This window comes from Stylophora pistillata, chromosome 1 (genome assembly GCF_964205215.1).
Source record: "Stylophora pistillata chromosome 1, jaStyPist1.2, whole genome shotgun sequence".
NCBI lineage: Eukaryota > Metazoa > Cnidaria > Anthozoa > Scleractinia > Pocilloporidae > Stylophora > Stylophora pistillata.
In genome coordinates this window covers 44,337,948-44,354,136 of record NC_142519.1, presented here as the reverse complement: position 1 = coordinate 44,354,136, position 16,189 = coordinate 44,337,948, and the positions used below count along the sequence as shown (strand labels likewise).

Sequence of the window (16,189 nt, the reverse complement as noted above, 5' to 3'; positions counted from 1 at the left end):
TCCAAATGTGCATTCACCCAAAAGAAAATCGTCAAATTGACTGTTTCCAGGAAAAAGGTATTCATGCCAAACTGTCTCGCATAACTGGCTGAGCTTATGCAGCTTCAGGCTCAATTAATGTGGTTTTCTAAAATGCCGTCTACGATCCTCCTATTGGCTAAAATATCTCCATTAGCTGAGAACGAATAGCGACGGTAATTTGACATTATTTTTAGGTATGTCATTTAAAAAATAAAAACACGATTTATTGAAAAAAAAAAAACAAAATCGTAGAATTGGTCAAAACTGATTCATTTTTTTTTTCAGCCTCTCACTTAGTCTCTCCCCATTCCCCCACTCAGTAAAAATTGTTAGCTACCCATGCCACTTGAGGAATGCTGGTACAATTTCTTTGCTTAGTCCTCAGTTTTTGTCATTGCAAGTTGATTGTCTTTTGGACTCCAAGACACGTTATCCGCCTACCTCTTACATAAACAGATTTCAGCTCAATTCGCCCTACACTCGAAAATTCTGAACTCGAACCAAAGGATGAGCTAAATGAAATCAAGCACGCAGTTGGTTCCCACCATTAGCAATTATTTTCAGGACGCCGTGCGCGTGCTGCCAGGTTACTAAGTTGCCTTTTAAAATGGTGGTTTCTGCTATCAAATTTGTAGCATAATTTAAGACAATTTTCGGAAGAGCAGGTTACTCGTTTGAATTCCAAAATGAGTGAAACTAAATCATATTTTTGTCGATTTTTATGATGGAGGAGATAAAAAGGTGTTTGTTTTCTGGTGCATATTGCTCCTCAAGTTACTGATGGTTAGACTCAAGGTATCTTGCTTTTCTGAAAATATTTGAAATGTATCTCGTGTATTGTACCAATGGGTCGGTGGAAAACGAGTAGAACACCCCATGGAATTTCCACGTGAGCGAACTTTTTGACTCAGAATTGGACATTTCTGAACACTCCTTTGATGTTCGAAAATGGAAAATCTATTTATTACAGATTAACTCCACTAGAACACAAAGAAGTAATAAATTACAACTATAAAATTAATGGGAAGTATAGAAGGAAAAATTGGGGCGGAGGAGACAATCAAAAGCACTGATGCACCATACAAAGGATGCCCCCTCTAATTAAAGTATAGCAAAATTGTATAGAGGTATAAAAATAGATGCTCTAGTTATCCTTAATAAAACTTAAAACATTCTTTTTCAAAGTGTCAATACTATTTGATTCTCTAATATTACTAAGTAAACTATTCCATTCACCAACGATACTGTTAAAAAAAACTATATTTAAGATCGTTAGTTCCACTAAAATTTGGGACAAGGTCCTGTGTGTCATTTTCCTCAAATTATAACCCGTGCTTCTGTCCTTACAAAATATGAGCTTATTGGAAATGTCTATATCATAATGGCCATTAATTACATTGAACAAAAACGTAACGTCTCTAACGAACCTCCCATCAGATAATGACAACAACTTTAATTTAGATAGTCTAGTATCATAACCACCATCAGACCTAGTGATCTATCTGGTAGCTCTTCCCTGAACAGCCTCCAATTTATCAATGTTACGTTTATTATAAGGGTTCCAAGTTTCACATGAATATTCCAATAAGGGTCTCACAAGACTACATTAAAGTGTTCTCATAGTGTCAACATCATTTAAGTCCCTACAGGTCCTTTTTACCAACCCTAAAACCCTATTGGCCTTAGCAGTTATTCTGTCTACATGTTGGTTCCATGAGAGATCACTAGCAGTAAACAATCCTAAATCTTTATAAACATTAACACATTCCAAAGGTTGACCTTCAATGTTATACTCCCCGACTAAGGGTGACTTTTTCCTGTATATTCGCATCATCTTACATTTCTTAGTATTAATTGTCATCTTGTTCATCTTACACCAATCTGATATTTTATCTACGTCACTTTGAAAAGAGGACAGATCTTCTCGAGTATTAATAACCCTGTACATTTTACTATCATCAGCATATAATGCAATAGCCCATTTCCGAATTACCCTTGGCCTCTTTTTCAAAACGAGGCCTGGTGCTGAACCATTCTTGTGAAAATGAGTTTAATTTGCATGTGAATGAAAACTTATTATCATATGAAAGGATGAGCACCAGGACTCGTTTTGAAAACGAGGCCAAGGGTAATTCGGAAATGGGCTATTGAGCTGTCCTTACTAATTACCCCTGGTAAATCATTGATGTATATTATGAAGAATAATGGTCCCAACAAAGAACCCTGTGGGACACCAGAGGTTACGGTTAACCAATCGGAAGCCTCTCCTTTAATTACTACTCGCTGCCTACACCAATTGAGCAAGCCTCCGTGGACACCACATTTGTAAAGTTTGGCTAAGAGAATATCATGACAGACGAGGTCAAAGGCCTTTGAAAAGTCTATAAATACTACATCGACTTGGCCACTCTTATCCAAAACTTTGAACCAATCATGATGTACCAAGAGTAGTTGAGTAGTGCAGCTACGACCAGTGAGGAACCCGTGTTGAGAATCGTGCACAAAACTGATAACTTGATTGTAAATAGCATTATACACAATTCTTTCCTGGCATTTCCCAATGATAAATGGGAGTGAAAAATGGGAGTGCCTCTATAATTTTCCACTGGCTCTCGATCACCATCCTTGTGAATAGATGTGATATTAGCTCATTTCCATAATCTAGGTAGGTAACCCTGTTTGAATGATAAATTAAAGAGCATACTCAAAGGAATTGCAGATGTGTCAGCAGTCTCTTTAAGTAAACGAGCAGGTATATTGTCAATCCCGCAAGACTTATTAGCATTAAGACGTTTGAAAAGTTTTCGAACTTCTTTAGTGTCACATGCCACATGGTTGGTAACGACATCAATACTTGGATCTTGTAAGTCAGTTTGTATTGGAGCTGGTATCCCAGTACTCTATTTAGAAAAAACTGAGTATTGAATAAGTGAGCTTGCTCTTGAGGTTTTGTCGCAGATCGTCTAGAGAGATGATATGACTCTATGGTAGTAATTGATTCTGGCCTACTACGACATTCTAATCAATCGCAAATGTAAGACTCTTTAGTAGAGAAAACTTGTTTCTCTCTCAGAAAGCAACCAGAGCAACTTGTCTTCATTCCTCTCTTGTTTGGTGGTATATCACTTTGATTCATGCTCCTTGCCCTGCCTTACAACACTCAAAATAATTCGACGGGACACCTCATTTAAACACCATTTGAAGTATCTCCCTGCTCCTCTTCCCCCTTTATAATTTGTCAATTGCTCTTTGTGCTTGTTTTCTAGGAAAACAACGTTAGAAGGGGCAGGTTTTAAGCTGCAAGTGTCCCAAAGAATGTTTCTAGGACTGAAGATCAATTCCCTTTGGAGATTCTAGGCAATGTTAGAGGTGCGCAGTGTCATTTAATGGTGAAACAAAAAGTAAATTTTAACTCAAAGGCACTTTCAAAGTACTTCGAACAGAATATTTCATGAAAATATTAAGAGGGTGGTTTTGTTTCAAGAAAAACGTGTCTTGAACTACATTTCGAGGGGGAGGTGAATATTTCAACAAATAACGCTATCAAAGATCACTTTCATAAATGGCTGCCGGATTAATATTCTTTTGTTTAAATTTAAATCAGCCCTTCTGGCCTCGCTTGAGATAATGTAATCTTTTGAATTTTCTACTGGAGAACGGGGCCAGAATGGCTAATTTAAATTTAAACAAAAGAATATTAACCCGGCAGCCATTTATGAAAGTGGTCTATACATTAGGCGGTGTGCGCGCTGTGGCCTCATGGTTAGTGCGCTCGACCCCAGATCCAGTGGTGTTTGTTTTCTGGTGCATACTTCTCCTCAAGTTACTGATGGTTAGACTCAAGGTATCTTGCTTTTCTGAAATATTTGAAATGTATCTCGTGTATTGCACCAATGGGTCGGATAAATACTCCTAGTCGCTTCATGCTACGGAACTGGAGTGAAGCGCTGGCCCGATGGGCTTTACCTACGTAAGGAGGCTTTACCTACATAAGGACCACTACACCACTAAGAACGCCTCTAGCTCTTCGAGGGGTATAAGTCGAGAAAAGCGCTGAGAAACAAAATTTCAAGGAAGAAAACAAAAGCTTCATGCGTTAGGAATATCGCACACTGTATGACAAATCGAGCTAGTGGTGACTTTTCGAGGTTGAAAATGAGAAGTGGAGAGTGGTTTTCCTGTGAAAGTCGATCAAAAATGATTGTAGCTTGTGGCCTACGTAGGACTGGCCACCCCGCTGTGTACGTGGTTAGCACGCAAGCGGCTTCGCTGGTGGGATTAGTGATTTTCTTGGTCATTCTACTTTTTAAAACCAAACGAATGCTGTGTCCACGAGGGACATATTCGCTCTGCAGGGTGTAAAATCTCTATTTCACTCAAATACTATTTAACGATATTGGTCTGGTGTGAATAATACTAATAGTTTAGTGGCTTATTCACTCTCTTTTCTGGTTCATAAATCAAAGTAGTCTCCATCCACGCTAAAATCGAGTTCTGCTGACATAACAAACGTTCCTGCGCGCCAAGACGCAGTATCCTGAGTGGACAAACGCTCTATACTCGCTGAACAAGAAGATTATGTGCCGGAGAATATTAATGTTCTAATGGGGGGTTGTGTTAATTCGTTTCTGGGATGTAATAAATAAGAAGGTGACCAATACTGCACTTGATTGTGGCACAGATAAAGCTTGTGATTTTTATTCCGTCGTAAAACCCAAAATTTTCTCCATTATTTGATCTTAAAGGATAATGTCTATAATCTTTCAGCATGAAAGTAATTTTACTGTATTTGTCGCTCTTTAACTCACCGTTCCATAACCAATAAAACCGACATAATGACTTGGTGATTGCGACAAATGCTGCTATAACTACTTCTTTTAAAGATATTTGTCACAGAGAAATGACTATGAGTCTAATATAAGGCATATCACATCAGGTACTTGAAAAAATTATATAAATACAACGAACCGACGCAAATCATTTTCCATCTTTGCCCTTTACTTAACATCCGATGTTGCCAGTGAAAACATGGAAAACAACGACACAATGAAACTGAGCAAAAACCGTCCCAAAGCGGGGCAAAGGCGAATTGAATATCATTCTTTAAGACGGTTTAGTTTGGGAAATGTTGACCCGAAAATTTTCAAAATACGTGACCAAGATGCGTTTTTCCCAGATGTGATCATCATTGAAACAAAAACGTTTGCTTGGCCCAAATATCTGACAGCCGTAGAGACCATGGACTGAATGCCGCTTCCTTTGTACAGGTAAAGTCACACAAAAGCCGAAAATACAGTTTGTGTGGTTAGTAAATTCGTCGTTACAACGCAAATTGAATCATGTAAATAAGCCATACGACAATTTTTCATGTACTGGCTTTTACAAGTCCTTCGTATGTTCAAATCGTTGTCTGTCAGTCATCCTCCTAAAAGTAAACTGCGAGAGAGGATACAACTCCGCTTCTTTATGAGAAAGCAATACTGCCTTTCAATTTCTCTTTCGTAAATAGTCGCCTCTGTAAGAATCAAAGTGACATTTTAGTAAGCCAACGTAGATTTCAAGTTTATTGCCGGTTTGTTTGAGGTACAACCCGGGTGAATCGAAGGGGCATTCAGCCGTTTGTTTCTCGTTGATTTTCTTCGTTATGCTTAGACAGTGAGGTGTCATCACAGTATTATGTAAAGATTTCAAAGAGAGCACTCACTGCACCATTCAAGAAAGTACCGGGGATGAGTGAGTTGCCAAAACACTTAAACCATGCACAGCGCACTTTGCGTTACACATGCGAAAGAAATAAAGAGAAAAAATTATAAGCAAAATCGAATGATGAAATTCAGTTTCTCAAACCTCAATGAACTTCCATACTCTTTGAAAATAATGACAAAACTATCTTGTTCCTTCGAAGCATTGCCAGTGTCAAAGTAAACTCTGATCTTAAACAGGCTTTCTTTTGAAAACATTTGTTCTTTAATTAACAAAAAATATTGTGCAGGATTGAAAGAAGAGAGCGGTGAAACTAAGATAAAAATATATACGAGAAAGTTTTTACTTTCAGTCTACTTGTTTCACTTTGAAAGTAAAGCTATCAAACAGACAAAGCCGAAACTGGTTCTCTCCGATGGGCAGCCCCATCTTTGAGCAATCTATCAAGTTCTTTTTTTTTTTCAGTAATTCCGGTTATATTGTCCATAGACTTACCACCGCCTTTTGAATCACTTTAGTGAGTGATACAACAGAAAATTCGCAATCGAAGTGGCTCTTGAAATGCGAAAACGATTTTTGAAATTAGCAACTGAGTTCACAAAAAATTCGCATAAAATATTTGATCAGCGCGAATGTTTCGTAATATCTCCTTTTTATATCGGTGACACTGGACTGAAATGAAGGTGTATTTCTATTTCATTTCCTTGCATCACCGACAAGCTAAATGCTTTGCCAGATTATTAACTCGATAGAAATGCTAAACCATGGTTAGTGACGTAGAAGAACTTTTACTCTACATATCAAAGAAGTAAACGAGCAATTGCGCGCCTTTTAAGTAGCAAGCGATTTTCCCTTATTTTTGGAATGCATTGAATAAAGAGAAAGAGTTCCATATAAGACAGATGTGAAGGATTCGGAATTCTAGTCTTTATTTAATCTATTGCCCTCTTATTTGACCACATCAGAAAACACCTCGAGCCTGTGTATTAACAAAACCGAACAAAATAAAAACGATGCGGATAATAGAACAAAATCTCGATTTCCCATACACTTTGACTTTTCTCTTGTTTTTTTTTTTTTTATTATTATTTGTTTTTTTTTTTATCCACGTTTGAACGATTGAAGAACAAGAAAAGGGAAAAAAAGAGATCGATGTACATTTTGCAATCAAAATGGAGAATACTTATTTCTGCTTCTTACGGCTCCCATATCATGATGATTCACGTAACTTATACGTACGTATTAACAGTATAAGTCAAAGAGAGGCCATATCAAGTGTTTCAACGACAATGCCGTCCAGCAGGTGACAAATGTTCTATCATTTACGTTCTCACTTGGTGCTTGTTGAGTGGTTTCCCCAAGCTAGTGGATTAAAAAGTGCATTTTAAGAACATACCTTTCAGTTTATATTTTTTGACATCGTAGTCGGTAAATGCTGAATAAGTTCAGAAATGCTTTTCTTGTTTACCGAGTTGCCTCTTTGAACTCAAAATACGAAGCCAATTAAGCGCTCCTGTTAGTCTGAATTTTAATTCTTACGACAAAAAATATTTTTATCATGAATATAAAGAGATGAGAAACCACAAAATGTAAAAGGGCCAACTTGAATTAGTTGAGTTTAAATTTGCTTTCGTTTCTCGTTTGGTAATCCTTTTCGTAACACAAGCTTTGTTTGTAGTTTTATTCAGAATTCTGACACCATTTTAACAAGATTAAATTTACACTTCGTGCTACAAAACTATTCTTTTAACTAAGCGCATTTCATTCCTTAAGCTACCAGCTATGAGTGGAACAGTACATTTATTTATTTATTTTCTTTAAGGTACCTAGTTTGTTGAAGAAGGGTACGTGAGGTTGCTTTAGCAATTATGAGAATGTTGCAAGTAATAATGCAGAATAAAATTCATAGATATAGAAAGGGTTAGATGTTATTTGTAAGGCACATAAGCCTTTTTAGTATTTATTCTGTGGTTAGAGCGGTAAGAATATAAGTGCGATACTTTTATTGATCTCAACTCTCGATCAGCATTGACGCGACGCACAGGCTATCGTTTAATTAGAAGTTGACAACACGTAAAAAGATAGAGGACTGAGAAACGCAATTAATAAAAAGGAAAATTGCTTTCAGGTAAACAAGTGGCATCCTCGAAGCCAGATGAAAGAAAAAAAGAAACACCAATTATATCAGAATACCTAAAGGAGAAAAATTGAATACGTTTCGTGAAAGAAGCAGCAATCGCTCTACTCAAACAATGCTTCGAAAGACAAGTGAAAGAAAGATTGATTTCTTTTAATTAAATGATCGTCCGCAGCTGCCCCGTGGGGGAATAATAAGAGCGCTAGAGATAAATTAGAATATGAAAAGTGGAAGAGGATAAGGGGCAGTTAAACAGTCGGTGTGTTTCACGTCCGAGTTGCTATTGAATTGAACAGCAATAAAACGTTCATTAAAACTGTCATGTTTTGAAAACTTTGTCGTTAACATTTTGGTTAAGTGCGGTTTTATGGGGCCGTAATTTATCAGTTTCAAAAGAGGAACCATAAATCATTCAGTGTTTTGAGAAAACTTCCGTAGGTAATTTACGACCAAAGAGAAAGAGCGCAGTGATAAAAATTAAAGTTTGCACCGTATAAAATTACCACGAAATGTTTATCTTGACCCATTGTTTGCTACAATTCAGAAATCTGTCGGTTTGGCTGTCATTATAAAAGGAAAAATGGGATTACATGTTTTTCTAAAGATCATAAAAAAAATTTCTTAAGCAAATTTAAGTCTTCACTGCCCTATATTGACTTGGCCTGCAGTTTCCAGTTAACTTATTCATTTAATAATAAAACTTTTACAAGATCACACCGAATAACTGTTTACAAAAAAGAGATTGTTTGTGACTTTTTGAGGAAAATCTTGAAATGTAGACCAGGTACCATAGATTTAATTTTCCATAAGAGCGCCAAAACCAAAACAGATAATTGTCCAATGAGTAGAAAATATGCTTTATCAGAGTTTGGTTCTCAAAACATTTTTATAAGCCTCTGAGCTCATAACTAAACTTAAGACTATTTCTCATTCTGCCTCCCTCTATCTCTTTCGTCATCTTCCATTCAAACCGTGGGGTTCATGACTCGCACAGTTGTTAGAACATTCGACCGTAAGATCCGAAAGCCTGTGGTTTGAATTATTTGAAACGTTTCTCCATTTAACTGCTTTCTAATACATACAATACACTTCTCGCTGTAATTACAAGCGAGCAAACTAGTAGTGGTTGTTTAAATCTCGCACATTTTGACTTTTATTCTTCACCATGATTGCCAAAAACGCGAGGACATTGTATCCTATCAAAGACCTCTTCCTTTATTACTCCTTTGCACTGATTGTCCTTTTTGCACGAGAAAGGCTGAGCTTAACATTCAGTGACGTTTTGGTATGTTAGAGAAATGACAAAGTTGTATTGCAATTTCTTGGTAAGACGCTTAACCTAAGATGACTGAGATGAAAACTAGATACGTTGGAGGATAAAAGTTTAGAAGCGAGTGACGTGGTAAAGAAAGACGTTAGTTTTCGATATGAGAGTGAGGCAGAGAGAAAATCCTGGGTCATCAATGTTAACAGAGCCTCAGACCACTAGGCTAGAGCCTGACAAAGAATGATGATGCGTTAGGGCGTTTACTTGGTTCGTATGTGACAAGTACAATGCACACTGCTCGGGGCAGCAAAGTCAATTATTTCTTGTGTGAAAATGAAGTGAGAGAGCTGATTAATTGTGAGGTGTGTCCTTGAAAAAAAAAAACAAGAAAATAAATTAACGTATATCTGAACACACTTAAATGGAATATAGGAAATACATACGAAAGCAGGACTTCTCAAAAGCTTCTACAACTTATCTGAATAATCGGTACAGTCGGAGTTTCGTTTACAGATGTCTAGGTAGCCACCTTTAAATATCGTTCAATCCATGAAATACTCTTCTCCGTTTACAAAATATTACGTTCGACTTTTATGACACTGAAATATCATCCTTGCAGATACACATAACAACTAATTCTTACAGCATAACAAACTTAACGCCGCATGTAGGCACACTAGGGTCTCATATACAGACTGTTTAATCCACTTGGGGTTCGGAAAAGATAATACATAGAACAATATAGTTGACCCAGAGTCAAACGGCGGTTTTCAAACGTTTTTAAGTACAACATATGTGAAACTTCTCAGAGGGTCTAATGAATTGAAAAGCTTTCAATTAGTTTGGTTATTTCGTTGTTTTTATCGCTTTTAAAAAAAAACTTCGCCGGTGTCTTTGTAGGCTTAAGAAAAACATTTACGGGCTGCTAAATTACAGCGCTAGTTTAGAAAGCACAAAACCAGCATCGTTCGGCACGATATTGTAAAAATCTTTTGAAAAAAATTCAAACTCTACGTTTTACTCGGGACTCAAAAACAGTGATAAATTTTTAGACGATTGTAAGACTTACCTGTAAATTAATGTAGAGAACACAGATTTAAGCCCAAACACTTGTAATTGTATTATTGTAGCTTCGTATACATAACATTGATTGTCGGGTTTGAAATTCATCTGTTTAAGTGTGACCATAAAGAGGTTAATGGCCTCAAGTAGGACATCAAATTAAAGAAGACACCGCTAGATTGCAATTTAGACTGACTTCAAACGAATCTAGGAGCAATTTAGAGGCGGTAAACATTTCTTTCTTAGGCAGAGTTAGTTTTACGACCTTAGCTATTCAGTTGATTACATTTTAGCTCTTCATACATCTTCCACACTATAGTTTAAGATGTGCGCTAAATGGACCTCTTTGGAAATTTCTCAGCATAAAGTCCTCTGCCTACAGAAAGCATAGTGTACCGCTCACGACCGCTTAACACACAGAATGTACTCTTACATAGTGTGGTCTTCAGAACAGAATCATTTTTTCTTAATACTCTGGATCATGAAATGAAAAATAGCAACAAAGTTGAAAGTTTAGATCCAATCATTTCTTTTACCAGGCAACATGTTTTCTAAGTAACCACTTTAAAACCCATTAGAAAGGCTAAGGTATTTTCAGTGTGTATGAAAGAGTATGTAAAAATTATTTTGGTTTCTTAGAATCTGTGAGACATCGGAAAAGCATTCGTAAGATTCCCGTTGTTAGTCTCTTTGTGACTAAAGCGAAATTAAGGGAAAATGTTGAACAAAAAGAGGGGAGACAGAGAGAGAGAGAGAGAGAGAGAGAGAGAGAGAGAGAAAGAGAGAGAGAGAGAGAGAGAGAGAGAGAGAGAGAGAGAGAGAGAGAGAGAGAGAGAGAAGAGAGAGAGAGAGAAAAGGAGAGAGAAAAACTGGATTCTTTACAAAGGATCAAATCAAAAATTTTACTTCGATATGGAAGACTTACCGAATATATGTATATATTTTTTATCAACTGATTTTGTAATTCATCTGTGAAGCAATGAAAAAAATGTTTTTTGCGATTTAAAGCTGGTGAAAAGGCGAACACGGGTATCTTGATATTTTAAGGCGGATTGACTTTAGCCTTCTGGTGTTGTGTAAGTGTTGCTTGTTTTGTTTTGTTTTGTTTTGTTTTTTTCAAAGTTAAAAGGTCAGAGTCCTCAGTTTTCCAGTTGAAGACATACCTAAATGGTAAATTATAAAGCAACTTAGCAGAGCCGTTTGTGGATTTTGTAACTCGTTACTAAGTCCACTCATGTCTGCACCATGGCAACTTTTTATATTCGGCCTGCAGTAAGTTTTTTCAGCACGAACACCGAGTAAAAAGCAATATTCGGTCTATGAAAAAGTAGCGATTTAAACTGTTCGTAGCAGCCTTTTTTATTCAACGATACCTAAACCTCAAATATAACCACTAATGGTTTTCTAAAGGGTTACTCTTACACCAAACCTAAAAAAAGTGAACTTGTCATATATAATATCGTAATCTTCTCACACCACAGTCAAGAGTCGTATTTAACAATCGCGCCAAGGACTTGCATGACAAAGGAAAGTGAGCATTGCCTCTCCGTCTAGTCCAGCCAGACTTAAAGTCTACAGTTCAATAGGTAAATTTAGAAAAAATTCTCAAAATTTCCCTTCATAAAAATATTTTGATCTCAAAAATACTTTACAGCATTCTTTTTCTAGAGGGTTTTTAGTTTTAGAACTTCGAGATATTTTTAAAAACTTCAATGCTTAGAGGTTAATTTGCTTAACAAATACGCGATATTTGCTAAGTGTATTGTTTGTTCAATTGGGGGGAGGAGATGAAGTTAAAAGGTTAGAGCGGCAACAGAGAATCTTATATTGAAACCTTGTAGCTCGCTTTTTTTAGCTTTTGAAATGCCATAGCATTTCCGGTTGCGTTGTACATTGAAAGTGACTGAGTATTTGAGAGCAGCGCTGATCTCTTTTCAGTCGAAAAAGAGTTGAACTGCTTTTTTTCAATGCAACGCAACTCGACTGCTGTCTTTCTTCGTTTTGGAGTCTAAGATGGTGCAGCTGCAAGTTCAAGCGTCTTGATATTCCCTTTATCAAATCGCCGACTGTGAAGAAGCCGGCTTTCTGGTGGCACTATATTTATCAGATAAACTCCTCAGAATAATTTCAAACTCGCAGATTTGTGGCTTTGTTTAAAACACATCAACTTAACTTTGCTCTCAGACGGATTGCAGTTCACTTTAGTCGCGTAATCTCAAAACGATAACAAATTACCAAACACGAAAACTGCGGCAAGAGAGTCTTAATCAATAATACGCCGGACTGTTTTCTACACCTGCTTCGTTTTGATATTACCAAAGGACGACCGACAAATTACTTAATTTTCAAGCAAAATTTAATCTTTGATCATCTTTAATGCGGCCTTGTACATGTGTTGTGCTTAGTATGCAAGTAAACTGACACTCGGTCTTCTTAAAAGAAAACCTTACGCGAAGAATGTGAATATTAAAAGGAAACTTAAAGAGATTTACAGTTTTATTATGCAAACTGTGTTATAAATTAAGTACATGACACATAATGCTGTAAACCTTTCAACTGTTTATTTGCCGGATAGCTTCTTTGAGTGGAAAATGAATGACAGAAATGCAACACAGAGTTCCTTGATTGTAATGTTTAAGGCAGTTAGTAGAGTGCTATCGACATTTCGTTAAAATCAATTAAAATTTCGCGTTGATGTAAAATCAGGATGGGTCATTTGGTGTTCCAGCAAAGAGCTAAATGGATGTACTCAGTGTTAAATCACGAACTGAATGGTCTTTGCTTTTCTTCCCACTGTCAAGGTTACATTTCCATCTTGTTTTCACTTCTTATTCAGCAAAGGATTTTCATTAGTCTAATATAGGCCTCATTGTTGGGCGCTTTTATTCTCATATGGAATGGGATGCCTTTGTTAACACCTCCAAACAAATCACAGAAAAATTACGTTGAATCCGACAAGTGGACGTTGATTAACGCAAGGCGAAACTTAGTTTTAAGAGTTCGCTTTTATCGCTGCCAATCCTTGCCTAAACATACAGCTGGTTGCCTTTCTTATCTCGAGCAATTTATCGAATGCTAAATTCGCCAGCACTGTTTGACCATTATTCAATCCCCTTTTAAAAAGCATTAAAAGTCCTAAACCGGCTATGTCCGTTGAAATGTTTGCAATCAGAAGGTTTGTTTATGAAAATGGTTGCGGAAAATCGTGCACGCACCCTCAATTGACTTAACTCAGTGGAAGTTGTACCTTTCGTTTGGTAATAAGGCGTGCGATGTTTCCGGAAAGCCCGCAAGCGAAGGATATAAAACGCTCGAAACTTTATCAATGTTTACTCGGGACAGATGTTAAGCGCAGGAAATACTCGTTCTCGAACAAAACGCCCCGGTCGCTAAACAATCTAAAATCTCAGCAAGATTCTATTAACAAGAGATTGTTTACTCGGTATTAGAAAGCCACATCGAAATACAAAGTTTGCGATGAAAACCTCAAGAGAGAGGTCAATCAAAAGATGAGTCTCCACAGTTACCATTTCGCGCTCTTTTCATTAACTTACAGAGCAATCGATACGAACACTATTCAACTGAGACCTTGTAACACAGGTTGATGGTTTGCAATCTATATTAAAGGCGACAAATAATAATAAAGAAGCCTGAATTTTTTAATTTCTAGTTACTAGGTTCTTTGACCATTCACGAGACGGAAAAATCTTCCTTCGAAATTGTTTTGTATCAAAACCACGGAACGTGCGGTGCGATCTATTTCTTTTCTTTTTTTAATGCTTCTGCGCGAGGCTTTGCTATATTTTATACTTCCTAGGATCTGGCACTCAAATTTCCTAAAACCACCCATTCACACACAAGGTACAGTATTGAGGCTTTTACGTTAATTAAGGCCTTTTCAATACTTAATAATGCGTTTACAAGACGTTTCAGCCCAGGTGACATACGTCACGCTTGTCTGGCGTTCTACATTATTTATAATACAAAAAACAAATTTATAAATACCCTCGGCGCACTCGACTCTTAGGCTTATCTTTCCGTACGCGCAACGATGACAACCGGAGCGATGCAGTCGCAAAATTATTCCTACTTCGGCAGTAACTTACCAGGAAAAGACACGGGCTCTCATGCTCAACAGTTAGATTTTCCTTACACTCCTTGCCGAATGCAGTCACCAAATTATTATAATCAATCGCCGCTACCGAGTTTTATGTCACCCATGCCTCAGGGAAGCCTCGGTCAAGTGAATGGATATACCGCGGAGCCGTCCACGTACCCGAACGCACCGATTTCAGGGCAGAATGGGAGCACGATTCCGATTGATCATCAAGGTTACTACTCGCCTCAAGAAGCAGGTCAGAACTGCTCCTTCCACCAATACGCCTGGTTGAAAAGCACTTCTTCAGCGGAAAACTGGTGGCATAACTCGACTGCGGGAGGTTAGTACATTAAAACTTCCTCTTACGAGGTAGATACGCTCGTTCGTCCGCTCGCGCAAACCATGCTAGTATTCTTCGCCACAGTTCCAACACTGTGTTCAGTTCTGACTCTGTGAAATGTTTATCACATAACAAATAACTTATGCGGTTCACAAGCATTAATTTGGCATTAGTTTTACTAATTATTGAAAATTTGTCCTCGAACGACGCACTGTGACCGCACGGACCATATTTACAGGCTCCTAACGCCATGATATTAAACTGCTGACGATACTTGACGCGCCATAAAACTGTACTTAATAAGCGATCGCCATTAGTCAGCATTTAACTGTGATTTAACGTGAAGATTGTGTCCTATTTTCGTGAAGGCTCGAATTGTATGATAGATTCCGAGGCAGTTGTTTTTAATTCTTTACGGTTTGTTGTTTTCATTACAGGAAACGTTGCTTGGAACAGTAGAGGAGCTTCCGAGGGAAAACGCAAAAGGACAGCTTACACTCGAAAGCAGTTGTTGGAATTAGAGAAAGAATTCCATTTTAACCATTTTCTTACGAAGGAGAGGAGGGCTGAAATGGCTTCGCAATTAAATCTCACCGAAAGGCAAGTCAAAATTTGGTTTCAAAACAGGCGCATGAAATGGAAAAAATGCAACTCTCAAGCAATGAGTAAAAGCTCAAAATCTGGCACGGGTTCTCAAAATACAAGCGCGGCTACAGTTCAAGACCTTCACATTGCTAACCCAGTATCGCAGCCCTTGAGTACAACATCCATAAACTCACAAACATCCTTGGACAACGCTACTGTTCCAAGCTGTTTGGCAGGCTTTCGAAGCCACCAGAGTTAAGAACTTAGCCACGCGCGCTCAGCAATTCGTTTACAATTTACGACTGAAGTCCTTCCCAGTCAACATTCGCCCGATCGCATTCTTATTTAACATTTTAAAGAAACATTTCTAACGTAAGGATAAAAGAGAATTTTTTTTCTTGGTCATAAAAGAGAGATTTTATTAAAGATGCAGTTATAATAAGTTGATTCCCAGTAATGTATTTAGCAAGAAGTGAATGAATATTCAGTGTATAAACCTGACTAGTCTCTCATTAGCAAGTTAGTTCGGAAGTGAATCGTTGCTCTCTTTTGAAGGCGACGGCAGGTCACGAAACATAGACCACGTTCCACTGTACATACAAACAAAAATTATAAAACGAAAGGAACTGTAAATATCATGTCCGTTAAACTGGATTTCCATAACGCACTCCTAATTTGGAAATTATGTTTTCAAAACTTCGAAGAGACTTTTATTTATGCTAGAAATATTTCAGCGGACAAGAACCCACGAGCTGAAGTGAACGCCGTTATTTACATCAGATAGGTTTCAAATCGCTTTAAAAGACCAATACTTGTATTTAATTTCTAAACGTTACACATTTCTGCTTGGTTTGTGTCGTTCGAAACAATCCCTCTATTTGTATGTTGAGTAAAGATTCAATAAAATTTTCTCTGTCAATATTTGTGGAGCAATTAGAGTTGAGACAACAAGAACCGAACTAATATTTACGTCAG

At 37.4% G+C, this 16,189-nt stretch overlaps 1 protein-coding gene and 1 long non-coding RNA gene across 2 annotated transcripts; one reads left to right on the top strand and one right to left on the bottom strand.

The window, feature by feature from the left end:
* Positions 1-962: 962 nt before the first annotated feature.
* Positions 963-10,313, bottom strand: LOC148742707 (uncharacterized). The gene is made up of 2 exons (XR_016000730.1): positions 10,198-10,313; positions 963-2,696 (listed from the first exon to the last, which is right to left on the bottom strand). It is a non-coding gene; the product is annotated as an uncharacterized LOC148742707 (long non-coding RNA).
* A 943-nt stretch (positions 10,314-11,256) lies between these two features.
* LOC111325198 (uncharacterized) lies at positions 11,257-16,133 on the top strand. The gene is made up of 2 exons (XM_022928953.2): positions 11,257-14,629; positions 15,067-16,133. Exons 1-2 carry the CDS (start codon positions 14,242-14,244, stop codon positions 15,471-15,473), a joined length of 795 nt encoding a protein of 264 aa, XP_022784688.1. The 5' UTR covers positions 11,257-14,241; the 3' UTR covers positions 15,474-16,133.
* The last annotated feature ends 56 nt before the right edge of the window (positions 16,134-16,189 follow it).